The following is a 23410-nucleotide window of genomic DNA, read 5'->3' as shown; positions in this document are numbered from 1 at the left end:
CACTTAAGACCAGTATATAAGATATAACAAATATGCACTTAATTTTATTTGATTAAATTTTCCAACTTCTTTATTGTTTGAAACTTCGTGAAGATATTGTAATTATTTTTTGAACGTGGAGTGAGTTTATAAAAAGAGTAATGATACAGCCACAAACTCTTGTACAAATTTATTTTGTACAAACTGATGTGGCATGATAAGATTGGTTGAATTAAATATCACTTGGCCCGCATGATTTATTTTTATTAATTTATATTTTCATTCAACCAATGAATTAATGCCACGTCAGTTTGTACAAAATAAATTTGTACAAGAGTTTGTGGCTGTATCATTACTCTTATAAAAATTGTGGGGTTTACAAAAATTATGGAGCGAAAATATTATCACTTTTTTTTATTTGTTTTCTTACTTTCTATAATAAGTCTATAAGTATAATCCATATGTATAATAAACCAACTATTCGGTCATCTGCTGAAATTTCCTCAAACGAACTTGAATTAAAAAATCAATGATTGAAGTTGAAGTAAATATCTTTTATAGCAAAATAATTTAAATAAATTTATATGCTTTTCTAGGAAGCTCAATACTCAAAAGATTCCCACCTGTTTTGTAGCGGCAAAGACCGGCACATTCTTGGTGCGTTATCACCTCTTTCTCCAACAAAAACAGTAACTCGTACATTTAACTAACTCCATAATAAAAAATAAATAAAAAAAAGGAGGCTGATAAAATTCTTGCGTTTCATTTCCATGGCTGCCAGTTTCCCGTTACTTCAACTCACTTCCTCCGTCAATTTTTGCTCAAGTACATTCAAATCATCCAAGCTAAATGGTCCATTTGTCCTTCTTCTTCTTCTTCTTCTTAATAAAAGAATTCTCAGCTGATTAAAATTGTCCGTTTGTCCTTCTCCTTCTTAATAAAATGACTCTCAGCCGATTAACTTAGTGGTTTATTTTGAGTTTTAATTATTTTTTTGTTGATTTGTGTAGGATCAGTTAAATTTAGCAGCATCACTTGCGCTTCTACAAATGGGAGAGAATCTGAGTCCGCTGACAATGGCGTCAAGGGCGTGGAGCAGCTTCCTGAGAAGAAACGGCGAGCTGAGTTGTCTGCACGCATTGCTTCCGGTGAATTGACAGTTGAGCGATCTGGGTATGATGATTTTCCCCTTAATAAACTCGAGGACCAACCCCTTCTTCTTATATTTAGTTTTTACTTTCTGGGTCTGCTTTGATTTGAATTTATTTCTACAATTATTTTCAATTGGATATGCTTAGATTTTCAAAAAGTAGAAGATTTTTCATCTTTTATTTTACACGTCCATTTGGGTAGGCATAAATGAGCAGATGACTATGCTTAGCAAGAAAATAAAATTTCATTTCACATGTCGAATCATAAAGGAGCAGATGACTATGCTTAGGCTTTGAATGTAAGTTATATTTAGCTGTTGAATTTGATTTTTATTTTCCTCTTTGGTTTTGGGACATAGTTTTCCATCACGATTGAGGAATGGTTTGTCTAAATTGGGCATTCCGCATGACATTTTGGAAGCTTTATTTAATTGGACTGGAGCCAATGAAGGCTATCCAAAGATTCCAGAGGCAAAAGGGGCAGTCAATGCTATCCGCAGCGAGGCCTTTTTCCTCCCCTTGTATGAGCTTTACCTCACATATGGTGGAATTTTCAGGTTGACATTTGGACCAAAGGTTTGTTTCTTTAATTAGGATAGAGAGTTCTGTGTTATTTAAGTAATGATATTTAGTCAAATATGAAGTAATGATATTTAGTCAAATATGTGGAAGGCGGGGACATAATTGGCTTTTTTGAAATCTTTGCTGGTTGATTTTCTTGCAGTCGTTTTTGATTGTATCTGATCCTTCCATGGCTAAACATATTTTGAAAGACAATTCAAAGGGATACTCAAAGGTAAGCTGGTTGGCTGTTTATTATTCTTGGACGCCTTTTCACTTCCTGCTTTTGTGGTTGATTAGATACATTTAACTTTTTCTCCTAACTCCTTAATTTGCAGGGTATTTTGGCAGAGATACTGGAGTTTGTCATGGGGAAGGGACTGATCCCGGCAGATGGGGAGATATGGCGTGTTCGACGTCGTGCAATAGTCCCAGCATTGCATCAAAAGGTATCGCATTATATGAGGATTTGACATTTATAAATCCCAGCCTTGCATCAATCATTTTTTTGGAACAGTAGATACAGAAACTGCTAAAAGATGGAGGGAAATGGTTAGAAGAAAATGTCATTATTATAACCAACAGTTGGCACTTAGCATAATTGTAAACAGAGAAGAAATAAGAAAAAGGATACTCATACTATTGGACAAAGCATTTAAGTAACAGAAACACATCTTTTAGGCAGCTACTCAAACTTTTTAGCCAGATGCTAAACATACTATATCTCCATTTTTCTGCTTGAAGGCGTCTTAAGGCTACCTCATGATAAGACAATCCATAGATCCACTTTTTCTAGGAAATGTTTGAATTGACCTATTTCCTCCACTGATTTCATCCGTATTTATCTGCAGTATGTAGCTGCTATGATTGATCTATTTGGAAAAGCAACGGATAGGCTTTGCAAGAAACTTGATACTGCTGCATCTGAAGGAGAAGATGCAGAAATGGAGTCTCTTTTCTCCCGTTTGACATTGGATGTCATTGGCAAGGCAGTATTTAATTATGATTTTGATTCACTTACAAATGATACGGGAATAGTTGAGGTATTTTCTCGTAGTTGCTGAAGATTTTACTAATTTTTTCTGTCAATGACCTTGATTGATGTTTTATCGAAGTTGAGTTCCTACTGAAGCTTCACATTATTATGTCTCATGTTGGTTAGTGCAGGCTGTTTACACAGTTTTGAGGGAAGCGGAAGATAGAAGTGTTGCACCAATTCCTGTCTGGGAGATTCCTATTTGGAAAGACATTTCGCCAAGGCTAAAGAAGGTCAATGCAGCCCTCAAATTGATTAATGATACACTTGATGATCTAATTGCTATATGCAAGGTAAAGTTCTTTTTTGCAATATGTCGAATGTACTTTATGACATACATCTGTTGCTACATGTGCAACTGTTTACAGAGAGAATTCTCGGTTATTCTTTATTGAATAGCTAGCCTCTATTAAATAGAGGTCTTACAATAAAGTGAAAGTAACAAAAAACCTAAAAATCCCTAGAAACTAGGAAATAGGACGAATATGAAAAAATAGAAGATAAGGAAAAATAATAATTCAAAAACTTTCAAATTGTCAACACTCCCCTGCAAGCTGGTGAAAAAATATCAATCATTCCCAGCTTGTCAATCAAATCTTCAAAGCTTGAATGTGTGCAACCTGCAACTTGGTTGAGACAAATGTCATGCATTTATTTCCTTCCTTAATTCTACTTCTACGTGTTTAGTACAATCATGGTGGACAGGGTTGTGGGCAATACTAATAGCAGACTTATTATCACATAACAGCTTCATTGGTGTAACATTTGACAGCCTTAGTTCTTCTAGTAAACTGTTTCACCAGATCAGCTCACAAGTCCCATGTGCAAGAGCCCCAAATTCAGCTTCTGCACTACTTCTAGCAACTAAAGACTGCTTCCTTCTTCTCCAAGTGACAAGGTTTCCCCAAACAAATGTACAATATCCAGAAGTAGACCTTCTATCTTCTAATGAACCTGCCCAATCAGCATCTGTAAAGACTTCAACTTAACGCTTCTCATTCTTCTTAAAGAACAATCCCTTCGCAGGATTAGAGTTCAAATATCTCACTATTCCAAGAAGTTGAAAACAGATTTCAAAGTCGCATTAGAAAGCACTATAGTTCCTGTTCTAGCTACTGAAGACAAAGAACCATACCAATTTGAATCTTAATATTTCCAGAACACGGAACATACTCTATAAATAATTCATGGCAGCCAGTCATATGATTAGATGCTCTAGAATCAATAATCCAAGAAGCAGCTGATGTCTCCATGGTATTTAGTGTATAGTGATAATTACCTTTCTGAGCTATAGAACAATGAGGTGCTGGACACAATTGGTTGAGTGGACTGAGAAATAAGTACTTGAAGTTGATCTAGTTGCTCTTTTGTGAAAACTGAACTAACTGTTTTGTTTTCCTCAATGTTAGCCTGGAAACCTCTTCCTTCTTCTTGTGTCCATGGCTTCCAATTTGCTGGTTTACCATGCAATTTCCAGCAAGTTTCCTTGGTGTGATATGGGTGTTGACAATGATCACACTAAGCACGATCGCCCTTCTTGGTGCCCCGTTGATCAACAATTACTGATTCATTTTTCTTGGTAACTAATGCTGAATTTTGAGACTGATTGTCTTTAATCAGATCCTTCTTTCCGCCAACCATCACTTGTTTTCAACTCTCTTCTCTTCTGACCTCAGAAAAAGCCTCCATTATGCTCAGAAAAGGCTTTACTCCAGGGACACATCCGCAAACATCATCAAGTTCTTTGTTCAGCCCATGAAGAAAGTCAAACACTCTCTCCTTTTATGATCTTCCTTGCAGTGCCAATCAGCATCATGGAACATATCAAGCTCCTGCCAAAGCCCACATGGATCATTGTAATAATCTGTCACTGACAAGGAGCCTTGTTTCAACAAACTTCAAAAATCTGAGAAGAATCCCTAGGTCGGAATAGAGTTCGAACAGTGTCCCAGATTTGTTTGGTTGTCTTGTAAACAAATACCTTTGGCCATTCTTGGGATCCATGGAATTGACCAGCCATGCCATCACCAGATGGCTTTTAGATTCCAAAGTCTGAGAGCCAGGTTCTTCCTTCAGGGCCGTCGTTGCTCCTCTTAGATAACCAATTCTTCTTTTCCCTTGAATTACAAGCATTACAGATTGAGACCACTCTAGAAAATTGGTTCCATTGAACTATGCTGGGTTATTTGAAGAGTATGACTGTCATTGACACTTGAATTGATGTTTGCAAAGTTGCAGTCTGTGGAGAGGATTCACCGGACACTTCTGAATGTCCATCTCCTACAGTACCTGTATGGGTTGGAACTCTCAAAAATGTGAAAAACTAGTCGATAAAGAAAACTAATAATTCAAAAAACTTTCAAATTGTCAACAGCAACTATGTCTTGGGTGGGTATAATTCATATTGCAACTCCCTTCCCCCAGATGCAGTAACTAACATCAGGTTTATTCTAAAATTACACTTAGAGATTGTTTACAGTTGTTTTTGGAAATATTATTTTATTTTATTTTGCAAATTTCCAATTAAGTACTGATACAAGTTCGATGATTTGGAGCTTTTTTAATTCCTCTCGCGCATCTGCTTTATTATGAGAAATGAGGGCAAGGAAAAGATAACAGAAAAACCAAAGGTTATTATAAATGAAAAAGCTTTAGTAATTAATTTCTTGTTTTTCTGAAATTTTCCTGTTGGTGGAACTGAGAAATTGTTAGGTTTAAAATAAGTAGTATATATTTCTTGAGAATCCATGAAGCTGTTTGCAATGATAGATGGTATTATGCTCATCTTCACACTCCTGTGTGAGTAGTAGAGTCTTGCTCGTGATTCGACTGAGTTCCTGTTTGAACAGCAAATCTGTCAATTGTCTGGCTGTATGTTTACCATATGCTCTTGGTTAGCATGCAGGCCTGCCCTATTTTTTATTATTTTTGTGGCTCTTGGCTTTACATGACTGCTAAATTTGATTTGGTAATTATATAATTTCTGCATCTGCAGAGGATGGTAGATGAAGAGGAGCTGCAGTTTCATGAGGAATACATGAATGAACAAGATCCTAGTATTCTCCACTTTCTGTTGGCATCAGGAGATGATGTAAGTACTATTAGTTCCTAAGCATGCTTTCTGCTGGCACAAGTAATTGAACATTATTGTGCGACTGTTTATAGGTTTCTAGTAAACAACTTCGTGATGACTTGATGACAATGCTTATAGCTGGGCACGAAACATCAGCTGCAGTTTTAACATGGACCTTTTATCTCCTATCCAAGGTATTTGGTATTATTTTAACTTTTATCCCTTGGTTTTGTTCTCACCTTATCATTCTGCATCGATATAAAAGTCATTTCCATTTTATAACTTCTGTAGCTTGTTAATTTGTCATTACACAATTACATTTGATACTCTTGTCTTTTGTCTTACCTATTCTGCTATATTAGTTTCACTCTTATCTTTCTTTATATATTCTTCTATACATCAAATATATAACATAAATAGACGGACATGCTTTTTTAGCCTTCTTGCATGCAGCATTTTGTTTCTCACTAAACTCCTCTGCCTTTCTGTTATACATTATGGTCATATTTAGTTTTGACTATCATCAGAAAAGTGAAAATAAAAATGAAAAACAGAAAGATTGTATCATTCTGCACTTGGAATGCATGTTTTTACCGATATATCTATTCTTGTGAACTCAAAATATATGATTGTTTCTCTCTCTCTCTCTCCCTCCCCCCCTCTCTCTCTCTCTCTATATATATGATTGCTTTTGTCCTCTGATGGTTACAGGAACCAGCTGTCTTATCCAAGCTCCAGGATGAGGTGCCTTAAGTTTTTATATGCTTTGAACTTATTTCTGAATCTTTTATTCCATGTTGTTGTATTCATTTTTCTGTTTAAATTGCTTTTTCAGGTTGATTCTATTTTAGGAGATCGATTTCCAACCATTGGAGACATGAAGAAACTGAAGTATACGGCTCGAGTCATTAATGAAGTAAGAAGATTGATGCTGTTCTTTTTCTTATCTTTTTTAAATGTATCTTTTCAGTTTATGCATTTGAAACTTTTTTTTTTTAATTAAATTCTTTGCAGTCTCTAAGGCTATATCCACAACCACCTGTCCTAATTCGTCGCTCTCTTGAGGATGACGTGCTTGGAAAGTACCCAATAAAAAGGTCATATCTTGATAAATCCATCATCATTGTTACTCTTTTCTAGTCGTAAGCATTCAGTATTCTAATCCTCTGAGCTTTTTCGTAGATTCTTTCATTTATGTATGACTGAAAATGAAACTGTGATGTGGTGTTGTATTAAAAACTATACAAATTAATCTGAAATGATGCTTGACCACAATTTACCTATGACACTTCTATATATCTACTTATAAATTAAGACAAGAATAATGATTCTCAGTTCAACTACTAAAAGAAAACAACTCACTGAAATAGAAGTTTCATATTAACAGCTCTTAGTTTTTAACTTGTTCACTTTCCATTTTGGTTCCTCAATAAATTTTTTCTTCTCCTGACAATGCATTTAGCTGTCACATGTATCTACCTTTAATTTTTTTTTTCCCTTTTCTTTAATTCTCCCTCTCTCCATTCTAATTTTTGCTGTCTTGGTACCTTCTATTTTATGTTATGTAATTAATGCTGCTCTATTTATCCCTACAGGGGTGAAGATATATTTATTTCAGTTTGGAACCTGCATCATAGTCCTCATATTTGGGATGATGCGGACAAATTTAATCCCGAAAGATGGCCTCTAGATGGACCTAATCCGAATGAAACAAACCAAGATTACTGGTATGTTATCAACTTAGTGAAAGAGATAAGTTAATAGATGGATTGTTTTGCTTTCCACTCACTTGCATTTGGTACTATTTGACTCATTGAGTGTCTGATGATGCGCTTATGGCTAATGTCTTATTTTTCATCTAGTTGCTGCACTTATAAACAGTTCTGCCGAGTTTCTTGTCAGCTATTTTGTTGAATGATTTCTGCTTGAGGTCAATATCTAGCAATTTGGTAATTACAGTTGTGAAATCAAATTAAGTATCAATGGTGGTCTTCTACAAGTATGCCTTTTGCTTTAATTTTATGAGAATGAGTGATCAATTGGTATTACAATTTAATCACGTCTTATTTACCAAAATGAACATGTCCTGATCAGTCTATAGGTTAATGCTATTTTCTAGGATGTTAAAAGCATATATTAAAAAAAATTTCACCCTGGGCTTGAGCTTTTTTCCACCAGACCTCCCCTATCATATTGGCATGGGGTAGTTTACCAGTACTGCAATTTTTGGTGCCTAATGTAAAAGTTTACCTCTTATTTGTACATTTACTGTTGTTACCATCTTCTTATCTATTGTTATAAACTTCTCTGGGATGTTAAAAATAGGGTTAATTACCCTTAGGTGACACATATTTTGACAAATTTTAAAAAGGTGACATAGTTTAAAAGTACTCGAGCAGGTGACATTCTGTTAACTTTTGCTGTTAGCTTCAACAACCGAGGGCAAAATTGGAAAAAACAGATTTTTTCTTTTTTTCCCCCCTCCATAAAGCCAAAGAGATAAAATTGTTGGATTTGTATAATGCTTTACAATTCTTAAGAGATCTACTTCTGTATGTTCACAAATTAGCTTGGTTCAACAAGAAATTTTTTTTTTAAGAAATTGTTTGGTTTAACCCAAAAAATGCCCTGTTAATTAGATTTAGATTCAAATTTTTATATATTTTTCTATTTAAAAAATTAAAAATAAGTGTGTAGGGGCAGAAACATCATTTTGTAACTAATTGTAGGGATAGAATGTCATTTAGTAATAAATAGTAGAGGTAGGAACGTCATTTTGTAACTAATTGTAAGGGCAGAAACGTTATTTTGTAGTTAATTTACTATTCTCGTTAAAGTTAATGGCTAAAGTTAGCGGAATGTCACCTGCTCGAGTATTTTTAAAAATGTGTCACCTTTTTAAATTTGTCAAAACATGTGTCAGTAAGGGATAATTAACCCTTAAAAATATAATGAGAAATTGGCTTCCCTTTTTTGAATGTGTACTTGATTCATGTTTTCCCTTGGTATTCATTAGAAATTACAGCCTGCTTCTCCAGATAAACATCGAACTTTTTAATCCTACACATTTGGATTGAGATTACTGCTATTGCCACTTGTACATGTTTATGATTGTGCAAGCAAAAAGGGATAGCTTTACTTTTAAATTTGCGATTGAATTTTTGAATTGGCATTATTGGTTTGAAGCACTTCTATTTGTTGTCATTACCATAATCTCTCTCTCTCTCTCTCGCTCTTGGTCCTTTTAAAAAATAAATAAATAAATAAATAAAATCAAACAGGGTCCAACCATTTTTTTTTACTGTTATACCTGCGCTTTACAGATAACTAATACCAGTATCTATTGTTTTAGTTACTTACCATTTGGTGGAGGGCCACGGAAATGCGTAGGTGATATGTTTGCTACCTTTGAGGTACTTCGATTGTCGCTGCTAGTTTTATAGACCTTTTCATTAGCTAAATAATATTTATGGACACTGTCCTGGTACTGAAGTTTGCACATTCGTTATTTATCTATTTATTTTACTTGGTATATGTGTTATTTCTACAGTTACAAACTGTTAGATCATTATAACCATTTCAGATCTTTCTTATAAAGCCATTTTCATTGTGCTTGTTATACTCTTATAATTTACAGAACATAGTAGCAGTTGCGATGCTTGTTCGGCAATTTAACTTTCAAATGGCACTTGGGGCTCCTCAAGTAAGTCCATTGCTGTTAAATTTTCCTAAATCATTGCCAAATGAGTTTATTGGAAACCTGGTGCATGAAGTTGATAACTTTTCATGTCCTTGATTTGGAATGAGGAAAGGGATTTCTTTTCAATTTTTTGCCTTCAGATATCTCAATGCAACTTAAACATTTAGATAATTTGTGCTATGTTTCAACTTGTTTTGGGGAGGACCTTTTCTGGGCTCTAAGTGAGTCGTATGTTACAAATATTTGTTAATGAGTCGAAGCATAGCTGATGATGAAGTAAAATCTTGCTTTTTTTGAGAGATATATTATTAGGAACTGGCAGTCCTTTTTTGTTGTGTGTTGGGGTAGTAGAGGGTTCTGGTTAGAGAGGGGGATCTAGAAAAGTGAAGAATCTACCAATAATTTGCGGTAGCCTCATTTATTATCCGTCAAAGCTCCTTCAAAGGAGAAACAAGTATTTCTTTGTTTTGATTTCCCTTTTTCCCTTGAACTGTGCTGGGGCCTTTGATCACCCAATTGTTTTCTCTATCTTGAGCTTCTATTACTTTAGACAACTATACGAGAGAAATTTTACAACGCCTTAGATTTTAATTATCAATTATCACAATTGATTAAGGCAAACTTTTCAGATACATGTAAAGGATAAATATGTGTGCAGGTTGAGATGACAACAGGAGCCACAATCCACACGACAAATGGATTAAGAATGACAGTAACGCGAAGAATAAAACCTCCCATAATGCCAGTGTTGAAAGAAGATGCATCTGTCGGCAGTTCTTTCAATGGAGACACGACTCATGGTAATAAGCATGATATTTCTCCTGCTCATTTCAAATCACTATAGATATCCTTGCTATGTTGAAGCCATACAACATGAGAAATATGACGGGGATGGTTGTAAGAATGGAAGAAAAAGGCAAAAGAAAAACAAACATGCAAGGCTGTCTTTGTCAAATCTTCAATTGCTACATTAAGAGAGGCTAAATGCCTAAATCATAGAATTGTGTTTAGAATTGTCATAATGAAACATGGATTTTGCACATACGCTTCTAATATTTCATCCTCCTTTAAAAGTTCTATCTTGTTTCATAGTAACTAAAAGACAATATTTAAAAGTGCCTACCAAACAAATTTAGTTACAGAGTCCACCATGCACCTCTGACAGCAAGAGTGCTGAGAATTAAAGTACTACATTTTACAACACACAAACTGTACTAAGGATGTGAGCACACGAAGAGAACATGCCTTGAATCACATGTACGCCCCACAGACCATCAACCATCCAAGCCTTTCAGCATCCAGGGCTTTATAAAACCTAAGAAACCCTCTTACAACTCTCTTTGCAGAACAGCCCCACAAAATTGGCAACATATCAATGTTTTAAACTTCTCCAGCGACTCTCAGTTTGTGTACATCATTCAATGGTCCGAGAGATATCAATGCAACCTCAAAAATCATTTCCAGTCTCAATTTTGAAGCTGGCGAGTAGGATATCTGTGGATAACCTCAATTACGAAGTAGATAGGAAGAATCACCGTCAGACTTCAAAAGGAAGTAGATAAGAATCAAAATCAATACATGAGGTAATTAGTTCTGTTATTTTCACTGTAAATAATCTCAACTAGAAAACTCATGTGTGACCAAAACATCGGCGAATGGAAAGTAATCCTCGGTGAGAATGGGGTAACTCTGGTTCGGACTCCGATTTTTTGCCAGGAAAATGCTTATAGAAGGCTTTTACAGCACCTGTAACTCCATCTTCATTTTCCATGGCCTTTGCAAGTTCCACAGCACGCTCTTTCACCTGGGCCAAAGCAAGTCAATGTTAAGATTGAAGCCCGCACAATTTGTATAATGAGTATACCAAAAGAGGTCTGATTCATTGTTGGACAAAATTAAGAAGGGTTTTCACGGATACTGATAGTAATGGGAAACAACTTGTAGATCAGAACCAGACTTGCTATTTGACACAATGGTAAGCTTAACATGCAGCAAAGTCAATTTTATAGCAATTTGAGCTACCTTGGGATGTAGCATGAACCTTATAGCATCAACCAACTTGTCTAGTGAAAACTCATCAACTGGGATTGGTGCAGGGCCCAATCCTCTAGCATGCACCCGCTCTCCCCAAAAAGGCTGGTCTCCAAAGAAAGGTACAATGGTTGTTGGACACTATGTTGCATGGAAAGAAATGAGTTACCTATTGGTGAATGAAATAATAAAAAATGGAAGCCCATGAAGAAATAATAAATAGAAAATAATTACTGCAGCTTTAAGACCGGCAGCTGTTGTTCCAGCACCACCATGATGAACCTGAAAATTTTATACCGAAACAATATCACAGAAATTACAATAATAATACAAACTGATCCAATATTAAAAGTGTCATAAAAGTGTTCGGTAAAAGCTTTTTTTATACTAGATAATATAAACTGATATGGCATAAAAGAATTGAGATAGTTGTAACAACAAAATTAATGAAGTAGATGCTACCATGTGGCAATGATGCAAGAGTATCACATCAATTTGTATGTAAGTTTGTTGTCTTTACACCAAAAAATACATGTAAAGAGAGAACATAAAAATCTACCATTAAGTGAAAAAATCATGGCGTGCTAAATAAACTAGATGGTAATACAATTCAACCAACAAAGCAATACTAATTTGTACAGTTTCAACTACAGGAAAATAAATAAATAAAACTTAATAAATATAGTGACAGTTACCACGGCAAGGCATCGCGAGAAAAGCCAGTCGTGGGGGCAATTGTCCAGTAAGTACAAAAAGTCCTTTGATTCTGCCACTGGAAAAAGATTATCAAGTATTCACATCCATAACCATCAAAGTCCTGAATATCAGCAGCAACTAGAATCCAATGTGCTTCATGAAATCAAGATAGATACCAAGACTTACAATTCCCAAGACCTCCCCAGCCTTTGTTGATGATGCCTCTGTGCCCAGTAATTTCCAATGCTTTTACAATTATTTCAGTCATCTTCTCTGGTTCTTCAACAGGCTTAATTTGAATTGAAAATAAGAATGAATATGTAGCAATAAAGAAAATGGAAATAAATATTTGATATGAAAGATGGGTATTTCGGGTAAAAAATTGGAAAGATATCCGTGACAAACAACTTATATACATAAAAATGCTCCTGCTTTCCAATCATCTTTATTGTTCCAACAGATATGTTCTAATTTTGCAATAATTAGAATCTGACTAAAACACTTGAGAACTGAGTAGAGCTTTAGAGATAGAAAAGAACCACTAAAGCAATTGCAAAACTTAACCAGTTGAGTTGCTATGGAAATTGGAAGCAACAGTTTTATTTTTCTTTTACCAATTTGAGCCACAAAGGCTTCATAATTTCCTGCATGGTAAGCACATAAATAAAGAATTTTCCAATAACAAATACAATATTTGATACTTATCCGAATATCTCAACAAATGCAAATAAAAAATATGATAGAAGTGTAGAAGGAAACTCACAAGGCTGCCAAAACCAATATAGATAGGCTTTTCACCATCTTCTAACCATTTTACAAGAGAATCTGGAGGCTCATAGGTTGAAGCCAGATCAAGGAAACAAAAGCCGACAACATCAATCTTAGGTCCCCAGTCTGCTGAGGAAAGAATAAGGCAAGACCACGAAAGAGTAGGGCAAGACCAGATTAGAATGACATCCTCCCAATAGCAACAACGATATGAATATCAAGAAATCTTAATTGAAAAATATAAGTATTGACCTTTTGGTTTTGGAACAAGGTGAGGACTCCATATGTACGCGTAGGGCACATCCAGAGGAGAGCTATATGATCCACTCAAGTATGTGACACGTCTTAGATTCAGCCTCTTCTTCCTAAAATCATTAATCATGTCTCGTATTCCAAGCCATATTAATGCGTCAACAATTTGATATGATAGCTGCCACAGAGATGAATATATAAAATTCAAATATAAATTAAAAACAAGAAATAATCATTACTTTTCATTTGGAAGAACTCTTATCCCACTGTGATATGTCGAGAATGATAGTTGCGTGGGAGATATAAAACGAGATACACACTCAGGTTAAAGGCAAAAGACAAAGCAGTAGGCTATTTTGAAGGTGAAGTAGCCACAATTTATCTATGGCTTGAATGAAACAAACATGATTGGAGAACTGAAAATAGTCCTCAAAAGATTTCTAGGAAGTAAGACAAGCAGTTCAACTGAAGCTTGTAAAGCATGGAGAGTGAAGAGAAAGCCAAATAGAAGGATGTCTGTATAGAAATTGGAGTTTGGCAGTTTCATTTACATTCTCTGTTGAGAGATCATTTTGTTTTTACTTCCATTTTAGAGTTTGGATAGATGTTGATGTGGTAGGGTATGGAAACCAATGTACATTTACAATAAAAAAATAGGTGTGTGTGCGCGCGCGCGCACGTGTGTGTGTTAAGAGTAAGTTGATAATATAGACTCACTCTATAGGCAACGGGTTGCTTAACACGGGACAACGGGTGGGGAAATTCACTAGTTGGCCTGACAAACAGGAGGCAGATGTTACCAATGCAAAATCTGAAACTTTTATTTCAAAAATACATATAGCATCAACATTATCACATCCAAACAACACTTACGTCCACGGCATAGTGAAAATTATGTGCAGTGGTACTTTTAGTGATTCTGCAACATGTGTATGACCTGAATAAGTGCTTGCTCGTGTTAGCTGTCTTCATCAAAACAAGGTTAGCAAAGTCTGTACATGAACCAGTATATCTAGAAGTAAAGTCTGTAGTTTGTGTCTCCAGTTGCTATCATAGCACAGAACTTGTGAAAATACATATCATTGAAAATATTAGGGTTCTTCCCACTATCTGACCAGTAAATGAACATTACTGATTGGCAAAGAAGATTATCAACCAGTCAAAAATTTCACATTATCAGACCAGTAAGTGAACTTTACTGATTGACAAATAAGATTACCAACCAGTCAAAATAAATAAACTGTTGTCACATCACTACAAGATCCATTTTAAGTTACCTAACCATCAAAGAATGAAAGTATAGTTTTATAAAGAAGGATAAAATATGGAAAATCCATAGAGAATCTAACCATAAGCTGGGGGATTCGCAATTATAGCATCTGGTTTAAATGGAACCATAGTATCAGGATCAGGGTCCTTGCATGCAGGAAGTAAAGAGTAAATAATTTCCTTTAATTGATTCCGCTGAATGGGAATTTCTGAGGGTCCTGATGGCAAGAAGCCTTTATTCTTGACCATATCTGCATAGAATACAGTGTTAAACCCACAAATATACATCATATCGAACAGAAAAGAATTATAAGAAAAATTAAAAACCAGAAAGCACAAATTTATGGTCAAATGTCATAAATAAAAATGGGAAAGACCTAAGCCTCTCAATTCATCGCTGCTCTGACACCCTTGCAGGAAATAGGAACTTTAAAACGAAAAACGAAATATAAAAAAAGAAAAAAGAGAAGAAGAAAAGCAATGAGCCAGGGAATCTGCATCTTTTCACATTAATATACCAAAAAGAAATTCATAGAAATCAATCTCAGACAGTTGCCAATCTCACTTCTCGTCAATCTATGTTCTGAACTGATTCAATTCAAAAACCAACATTTTGTGAAGAACGGCGTTGGTATATTAAAGATATAACTGTTATAAATTAATCTGAAATGCATGCATATTATCGAGGGAAATAAACAATGAAGATGGAGGACAAAGCATTATTCAATTACTACAGATGAGTTATAGAGATTCAGTATGTCATATAAAAAATTCCATAGGTTGCAAAAAAAATTTTAAATGATATTAGTTATAGCCAAAAGCCCAAAACCAATAGCAAATGAGGAGTAGCATCTCCTCAACCCTGAATATGTTCAACCTTACTCCAAGATCTTAAATGCAATTATAACAAACTTAATCGACAAAATTGCCCCTGTTGCCTCCAAAGCCATTATGAAAATTAACTTTACCAGATGCTGAAAAATTTTAATTTCTGGACTCCTTAAAGTTATTTGATGTAGGACAGGCTAAGATTACTAACGTCTAATTTTTTTTTTTAATAGTCCTTTTTGTGTTTAGTTTAACTACTTACTTTTTCAGAAGAAAAAAGGTAGGAAGGTGGGAAAAGCCCAAATTGATACTTTAGCCCCCTACCTCCCCCGAGGGCAGTTTAGTTTAATTACTTGTTTAAGTTAATTGAGTAAGAAGTGCGTTCATTATTTTTGTTGGAGTAAGATTTTTATTTCCTTCGCTTGTAAAATCCTTCTTTTTGCTGCATATAAAATGAAAGATGGTATCCCTATATGAGAGAAAAGAAGCTCAAACTCTCCTACCAGTTATGAGAAAGGTTGCTTGTAAAATTATCAAAATACAAACTGTTTCAGGAATTACCATGCTACAGAATAAATAGATGAAACTAAGTCAAATAATGAAACAAGTAGGACAAAATGTGACAGTATTAAAAGGATATTAGAACACTTACAGCCAGCAAGAATTTTTGGATCTCCACCTAAAGGGAAAAACTCCAGTCCAGCACCCAAAACAAAGTCTTTGAAGTTTGCGTGAGTTGCTAATCTAACTCTATGGCCATCTTCCTGCATGCAAATTTCTACCAACATCAACTTTTAATGCTCTAGTTCATAATTTCAACAACATTACTGCAAAGGAGACACTAAAATACTTCAAGACAACTTGAAGCAGAAAAAAATCACCAAATTCAGTAGAGCATGTAGATTTATTACACAATGAGAATAAATTATTTATCCATTACACTTCCCTGCAAATCCAACACAACTACAGAGGCTCATTGCAACTCCAATCATATAGCTTAATTCAGATCAATATCAAGAATTGGGGAAGTAGAAAAAATAAACAATATAAGCAGAAGATATAAAAGTTCATATTTTCCTGAAATCATATGGCAAAGGAAAATGAAAACAAGAGTAGAAGCACAGAACTGCAGCAGAGAGCCTGGTATCCAAAAATCAAGCTTCTTCAAGTACTAGCTTTTTTCATATACTATAAAGCTGTCTCTTTTATCAGATCCAGCTACAGAAGAAAGCACTGCAGTCATGCAGCTACAACATATGATTACAAACTAAAAAACATATTCACACAGAAGATCAAGAAGCAGTTTACTAAAGGTAGTGTTGAAACCAGAAAATGCATATAACCTGTAACCGTTTTCCAATTGCGACAAATGGCTGCACGTCTCCTCGCGTTCCAACAATAAGCATTACTATATGAAGTGGAGGTATACCATGAACATCTGCTGCTTCAATGGGTTCTTGGTCAGTAGAGTCATCAGTATAAACAACTCCAGTTCCAAAATCGAGGTTCTGTGGTTTGATGTCTGCTGGAACTTCAAATTGCACGGTTCCATCATCTTTAACAGTGGCAAGACGGTTTAGCCATTTTAACTGCAGAACTTCTAAAAGTTAGTTTTCAAATTAAGTACAAAGAATTTAAACAATCAATTATGTAAAGCTCTAATGAAGGAGTATGTCAGTAAATTTACACCAAAATATTGCACTTTGCCCAATCAATTAAACTACAACGAGTATCTATGGAATCAGTTCATGAGGCCAAATATATAAAAGCAATAACATACATTACGAAATATTACAAGAATGATGAAGATCTAGCACACAATATGATACCCACATACTGTCAATGGACCCACTAACAAAAAGAACCCAGAAAGAAATGACCACATTATCCTGTATATCTGACATGCATGTAGTCACATATTCTTTTGGCACTGTTTCTGTAAGCAGCAAGAACTCAACAATCCATAAATATGTGTCTGATGGTTGACGTATACAGACAACCAAGGAAACAAGTCTTTTTCAAACCATATCACAATAATCATCATCTTGGCTTAAATAATACCAAGATCAATAACATAGAAAATTAGCCATCTCCTGCAAACCCTTAAGGTAACGACACAAACTGCAAACCCTAAAAAAGTCAAAGTGGTCTTAAACCTGCACAACAATTAACATGGTTGTATTAGTAGCTTGACTATCATTGTAGCAACTCCGAATGGTTCCTAAACTAATAGTATATACCACAGACATTGTTAGAGAAATTGAATCACCAAATGCATATCTATCGGGCAGCAGAAACTCTCTTTGCTTTCCCAACACCAATACTGTAATGTTTTTGTGACTTTTCCATCTTATTACCTACAGACCTATGTACCTAATCAATAATAAGTTAAACAGAATGTCTTGCTGCTCACTTGAGTTGTGATTTATACTTCCAACTGCAGACTTTTTACTATTTACTCTTGTAACAAGAAATACTCAGCAGCTTCCTGTGGTCATTGAAGAACATTCAGGGTCACATAGATTCAATAGACATAAAAGGGCCACATGGAAACAATCTATACATAGACAGAATCTAAGTCATACTCATTTCCGTATCCTTCATTCAAGGTTAACATCAATTTTTTTAACTTTTTCCCGCAAGGTTACCATCATTTATATGTGCATTGCAGGACAACCAGATATTTCTATATGAAAATCATAAGTAGGAAGACTAAATCACCAGACTCTTCGACTCCCCAATTGCAGTAGAGATCTATTCAATGATCTAGCACGCATAATTAATAGCTTCAGCTCAAAATTATTCAGGCAAACCAGAGTTAGAAAACAAGCAATCATTAATTTTACTCTGAAAGAGCTCATTCATGATTGATAGCTTCAACTTAAAATGAATCAGACAAACCAGAGTTTTTAAAAAAAAAAAAATCAGTAATTTCCCTGTGAAAGAGCTCATTCACATATTCTACATGCAGTGTCTTGTAATGCCTTCACTCTGCAAAATCATTTGAATTACCTTGAAAGATTACAAACTGTTGACAATTTGAAAGATCTCTGAATTATTATTTTTCCTTATCTTCTAGTTTTCATATTTTTACTATTTCCTAGTTGCTAGAGATATTTTCTGTTTTTCTTTTTTTCTTTTTTTTTTTTGGCTATCACTTTGTTGTAAAACCTCTATCTAATAGAGGCTAATCTATTCAATAAAGAATAACTGTGAATTTTCTTGCAAATATGGCATCGCAGCAATGAAAAACTAATTATTACGTTACACAGTTAAAACATCCAATCCATGGGCAACTCATGAGAGTTCCGCCCATACAAGTACCGTAGGAGATAGACATTCAGAAATGTCCACTGAATTGTCTACGCAGACATTTCCAAATATCAATTCAAGGGTGAATGACACTCATACTCTTCAAATAACCCAGCGTAAGTTGAAAGAAACCAATTCTCTAGAGTGGTCTCAATCTAACATTGAGAATTGGTTATCTAACAGGAGCAACAGCTGCTTCAAAGGAAGGAGAACCAGGCTTTCAGAGTTGGGAATCTGCGAACACCATGCTGATGGCATGGCTGGTTAATTCCATGAATCTCAAGATTGGCCATAGGTATTTGTTTTACAAGTCACTGATGTAGGATGTTATTTTATGGTTTAGAATTTTATCATTTTAGGATTTTTTATTTTAATTAGAGTAAATTATCATATGTCTTAGCCTATTTTGGCAAATTCGCGATATCTAGGGTTATTATATAAAAGGACCCAACACCCTAATTTTGTTAATTCAGAATTATTCAATAAACTTTATTATTCAGAAACCATTACTTCTTCTATCAATCAACTTCAAACGTTTCCGCATCGTCAATCATCCAAAAAAAATTTAGGACACTGTTCAAACACTATATTCCAACCTAGGGAATTCCTCTTAGATTTTTGAGATTCATTCTGCCCTGAGAGATAAGAAACAAGGCTCCTTGTCAATGACAGATTATTATAATAATCTTTGAGGGCTTTGGCAGGAGCTTGATATGTTCCATGATGTTGATTGGCACTGCACTGAATATCATAAAAAAAAATACCTTGAGAAGGAGAGAGTGCTTGACCTTCTAAATGGGTTGAACAAAGAACTTGATGAGGTTTGCGGACGTGTCCTCGGAGTGATACCTTTTCCAAGCATATTAGAGGCTTTTTTTGATGTAAGAAGAGAAGAGAGTAAAAAACGAGTGGTTCTGGGGAAATAAAGATTTGATTTCAGACAATCAGTCTCAAAATTCAGCATTAGTTACCAAGAAAAATGAATCAGTCATTGTAGAACGGGGTACCAAGAAGAGTGATTGTGCTTAGTGTGATCATTGTCAACACCCATACCAAACCAGGGAAACTTGCTGGAATTGCATGGTAAACCAGCAAATTGGAAGCCACGGAACAAGAAGATGGAAGAAGTTTCCAAGCTAACATGGAGGAAAACCAGACTGTTGGTTTAGTTTTCACAAAAGAGCAACTAGATCAACTTCAAGAACTTATTTCTTAGTCCACTCGACTAAATGTGTCCACTTCAGCACCTCAATGTTCTATAGCTCGGAAAGGTAATTATCACTCTGCACTAAATACAATGGTGACATCAACTACTTCTTGGATTATTGATTCTGGAGCATCTGATCATATGACTGGCTGCCATGAATTATTTGTAGAGTATATTCATTGTTCTGGAAACATTAAGATTCGAACTGTAACTATAATGCTTTCTAATATGACTTTAAAATCTGTTTTACATGTTCTAAATTTAACATGTAATCCTGTGTAGTAAGTTAACCAAGAACTTGAATTGTGTGGCTAAGTTCTATTCTTCATGTCATGAGTTTCAGGATTTTTCTTGAGGAGGAAGGAAGATTGGCAGTGCTAAGGAGAGAAATGGACTTTAAAATTGAGGATAATAAATCCGTGAATAAACAAGCTCTTAGTACAAGTTGTGAATCTGTTTCTTCCTAAGAATATCATGTTGTGGCACAAAAGATTAGGCCATTCAAATTTTCCTTTACTTGAAACAATTGTTTCCTTGATTGCTTAAGAGTACAAGTTGTGAATCTGTTTCTTCCTAAGAATATCATGTTGTGGTACAAAAGATTAGGCAATTCGAATTTTCCTTTACTTGAAACAATTGTTTCCTTCATTGCTTAAGAAAGAAAATGTCAGTTCTTTTCAATGTGAAATTTATTAACTTGCAAATCATACTCGTGTTCCTTATCCTCCTCAACCTTACAGTTCTTCTCAGCCTTTTTCCTTAATCCACAGTGATATTTGGGGTCCTCCCAGAGTGCCAAATATTTCTGGAACATAGTGGTTTATAACATTTATTAATGATCGTTCACAAGTTTGTTGGGTTTATTTTCTAAAAGGAAAATCAGAAGTTCCACTTATCTTCCAAATATTTCATTTTAACTGATTCAAAAGCAATTCCAGAGTAAGATACAAATTCTTCATACTGATAATGGTACTGAATACTTTAATTCCATTGTAGGGAAATACCTTGTGGACAATGGGATTTTTCTATCAAAGTTCATGGTTAAAGAGGTTACTAGAAGAATTTAGGCTATCAAGTGTTACACCACTGAAGCTGTTCTGTGATAATAGGTCTGCTATTAGTATTGCTCACAACCCAGTCACCATGATCGTACTAAACATGTAGAAGTAGAGCGTCACTTTATCAAGGAAAAATTTGAGGAAGGAATTATTTGCATGACATATCTCAACCAAGTTGCAGGTTGCTGACTTACTGACACATTCAAGCTTTGAAGATTTGACTGACAAGCTGGGAATGATCAATATTTTTTCACCAGCTTGAGAGGGAATGTTGACAATTTGAAAGTTTTTTAAATTATTTCTTTTTCCTAATCTTCTAGATTTTTCATATTTTTACCATTTCCTAGTTTCTAGGGATATTTTCTGTTTTTTGTTGCCATCAATTAATTGTAAAACTCTATTAAATAGAGGCTACTCTATTGAATAAAGAATAAGTAACGATTTTCTCTGCAAACACAAACCATTGTCAATTCCAAGGCGTTTAATTTTCTTACCTGTTTGCCTCTGAGTATGACCTTTGCACTTCTTGAAGGTGCAAAAGGACTCAAGACTCTCTTGGAATAATCATCAACGAAAGTCATTATATAACAAGAAACACCATTAGATTGGACAGAAAAGACCTCAACAATCTGAATCAAGTTACCCCTTGGTCCAATGAATTGTCTCTACACTTTTTTCCCAAACAACGTTTACAAAATTCAAGTTCCTTAGTTTCTTAACTCAAAGCATTTGTTCATGTAAACCAACTGTCAATATAAGCATCCCAATACCTGATAAAAGAGAAACTACTGCCACAACAATAACTAAGCTACCTCAAAATTAATGAAGGCCATTACAGAACTTTCTTTCCATGACAGCAAGAATATCCTTATTTCATATTCAACTCTTTCAACTCCACATTAAATACATCATGGCAGTCAGAAATATTAAAAGATACAGGGCTTTGCTTCAAATCTGATACATATTAAACACCAACGAAATTCCTGTCAATACCATCGAAGTGCCAACAGGACATATTATAATCTAATCTGTACACATCACAATCACTGAACTGACAAGTAATACACCAGTAGTCACATACAATCAATTTTCCAACACCTACCTTGAAATAACACAGCCATTTACCCTTCTTACACTGACATTTAAATCAACACTTGCCTCAAACTTTTACCTAAGTCCTTTCCTCTTGTTATACCTTTAATAGTTTGATTTTCAGTTCGTTTGTTTCTACATTTTTTTATAATGGAATATGCCTCAACATCATCCTTATAACTACTATCTAGCCCATACAACATATTGTAAACAAAATGTAAAGAAGATATAAGGACCAATCCTCATCAAATTTCATACCATTTCTAAAATCCAAAATAATATTGCTAAAATTCATCGAGATGGTCATCTAATAAATATATACTTTATATCATACAAACTCCTAGCTTTTCCGGTTTTTCTACCTTTCTTTCCCTCTTTTGGACTTACTTCAATGATATCAAGGGCCAACTTTCAATCCTGAACCAGACTATTTGACAAGAACACATTATAGCCATTGTTTCCGAAACCCAATTTCAATGAAAATTCCTAGACACTATGCTTAGTACCCTCCGGACTCCAACCACATTTTCCGCACCTTGTCATACAATGTCGTCTTATTCTTGTAACGCAGCGTCATTTCCGCAAACCTAATCAGTAACTGAATAGGCTAATTCCAAAACACACCCTAAGTCACATAGAGTATTTCTCATAGAAGACACATTACAAAAAAATTTTAAAAAATATGAAGTAGCAAACCTTCTTTCTGAAAGGAACTCTTTCGTCAAAAAGTCTGGCTGACAATATGCCAAGTGAATGATTATGTACTACTTTCCCACGCTCAGAACTCGAACATGATCTTACGTCACTTGGTGAAACCTTAAAAGCTTTAAAATTTGTCCTCCTGAAAGAATAAAACGAAAGTCCGATTTTAATTTTCTTTCATTTTTTGGTAAACAGTCAAAAATTACAATAATATAAAAATGAAATAAGAGGAAAACCTGAAGAATCACCGCGGCCATTGCAATTTTCGCTCTCAATTTCGGCGTCATAATCAACAGACACGTCTTCCGAAGCGTCGGAACATCGACGTCCATGATTTTCCATCGATATCCTAGGAGATGGTGTCGATTGCAGCAGTGTTACTGTTTCTGTAGAAGAAAGAATTCGGAGTCTTTAAACGGAAATGGAATATGGCTAAGTTGCATGCACTTGCTTAAACAGATACAATCATACAATGCTTCGGCCAATGCGAAAGGTATCAATTCTGTGATCACAATTGATTTCTTTTCCTTTTCTTTTTCTTTTTCCTTTCCCTTTTCTTTACTCAGAAAACTGAGGTAAAAGTATTTTGAATAATATTCATGGAGGGGAACAGAGGTGGTGGCACTTGTACTTGGCGGGCGAGATTTGTTCAGCAAACGCGTCTGTTTATAGAAAAGTGTGGCAGGGTGGTGTCA

General features: G+C 35.0%; 2 protein-coding genes across 3 annotated transcripts; one reads left to right on the top strand and one right to left on the bottom strand.

Annotated features, from left to right (window-relative positions):
* Positions 1–592: 592 nt before the first annotated feature.
* On the top strand, positions 593–10577 carry LOC18039008 (protein LUTEIN DEFICIENT 5, chloroplastic). Of its 2 annotated transcripts, none has more exons than XM_006428483.2 (16): positions 593–804; positions 990–1152; positions 1490–1706; positions 1855–1926; positions 2030–2140; positions 2543–2734; positions 2859–3020; positions 5723–5818; positions 5893–5994; positions 6512–6544; positions 6636–6716; positions 6815–6897; positions 7396–7527; positions 9153–9213; positions 9438–9503; positions 10159–10577. In XM_006428483.2, the coding sequence occupies exons 1-16, from the start codon at positions 750–752 to the stop codon at positions 10342–10344; spliced, it is 1812 nt and encodes a 603-aa protein (XP_006428546.1). In that variant the 5' UTR covers positions 593–749; the 3' UTR covers positions 10345–10577. The 2 variants fall into 2 exon arrangements, with proteins under 2 accessions (XP_006428546.1, XP_006428547.1); XM_006428484.2 differs by having other exon boundaries at positions 593–831.
* On the bottom strand, positions 10447–23410 carry LOC18039007 (sterol 3-beta-glucosyltransferase UGT80A2). The gene is made up of 14 exons (XM_024181528.1): positions 22952–23410; positions 22710–22837; positions 16688–16933; positions 15997–16108; positions 14597–14767; positions 14121–14184; positions 13965–14022; positions 13248–13425; positions 12991–13124; positions 12414–12516; positions 12227–12303; positions 11766–11813; positions 11523–11672; positions 10447–11304 (listed from the first exon to the last, which is right to left on the bottom strand). Exons 1-14 carry the CDS (start codon positions 23055–23057, stop codon positions 11131–11133), a joined length of 1749 nt encoding a protein of 582 aa, XP_024037296.1. The 5' UTR covers positions 23058–23410; the 3' UTR covers positions 10447–11130.

Source organism: Citrus clementina, unplaced genomic scaffold (assembly GCF_000493195.1).
Source record: "Citrus clementina cultivar Clemenules unplaced genomic scaffold, Citrus_clementina_v1.0 scaffold_6, whole genome shotgun sequence".
In the NCBI taxonomy this organism is placed as follows: domain Eukaryota; kingdom Viridiplantae; phylum Streptophyta; class Magnoliopsida; order Sapindales; family Rutaceae; genus Citrus; species Citrus x clementina.
Note: the sequence above shows the minus strand (reverse complement) of the source record. Positions and strands in the feature narration are given on the sequence as shown.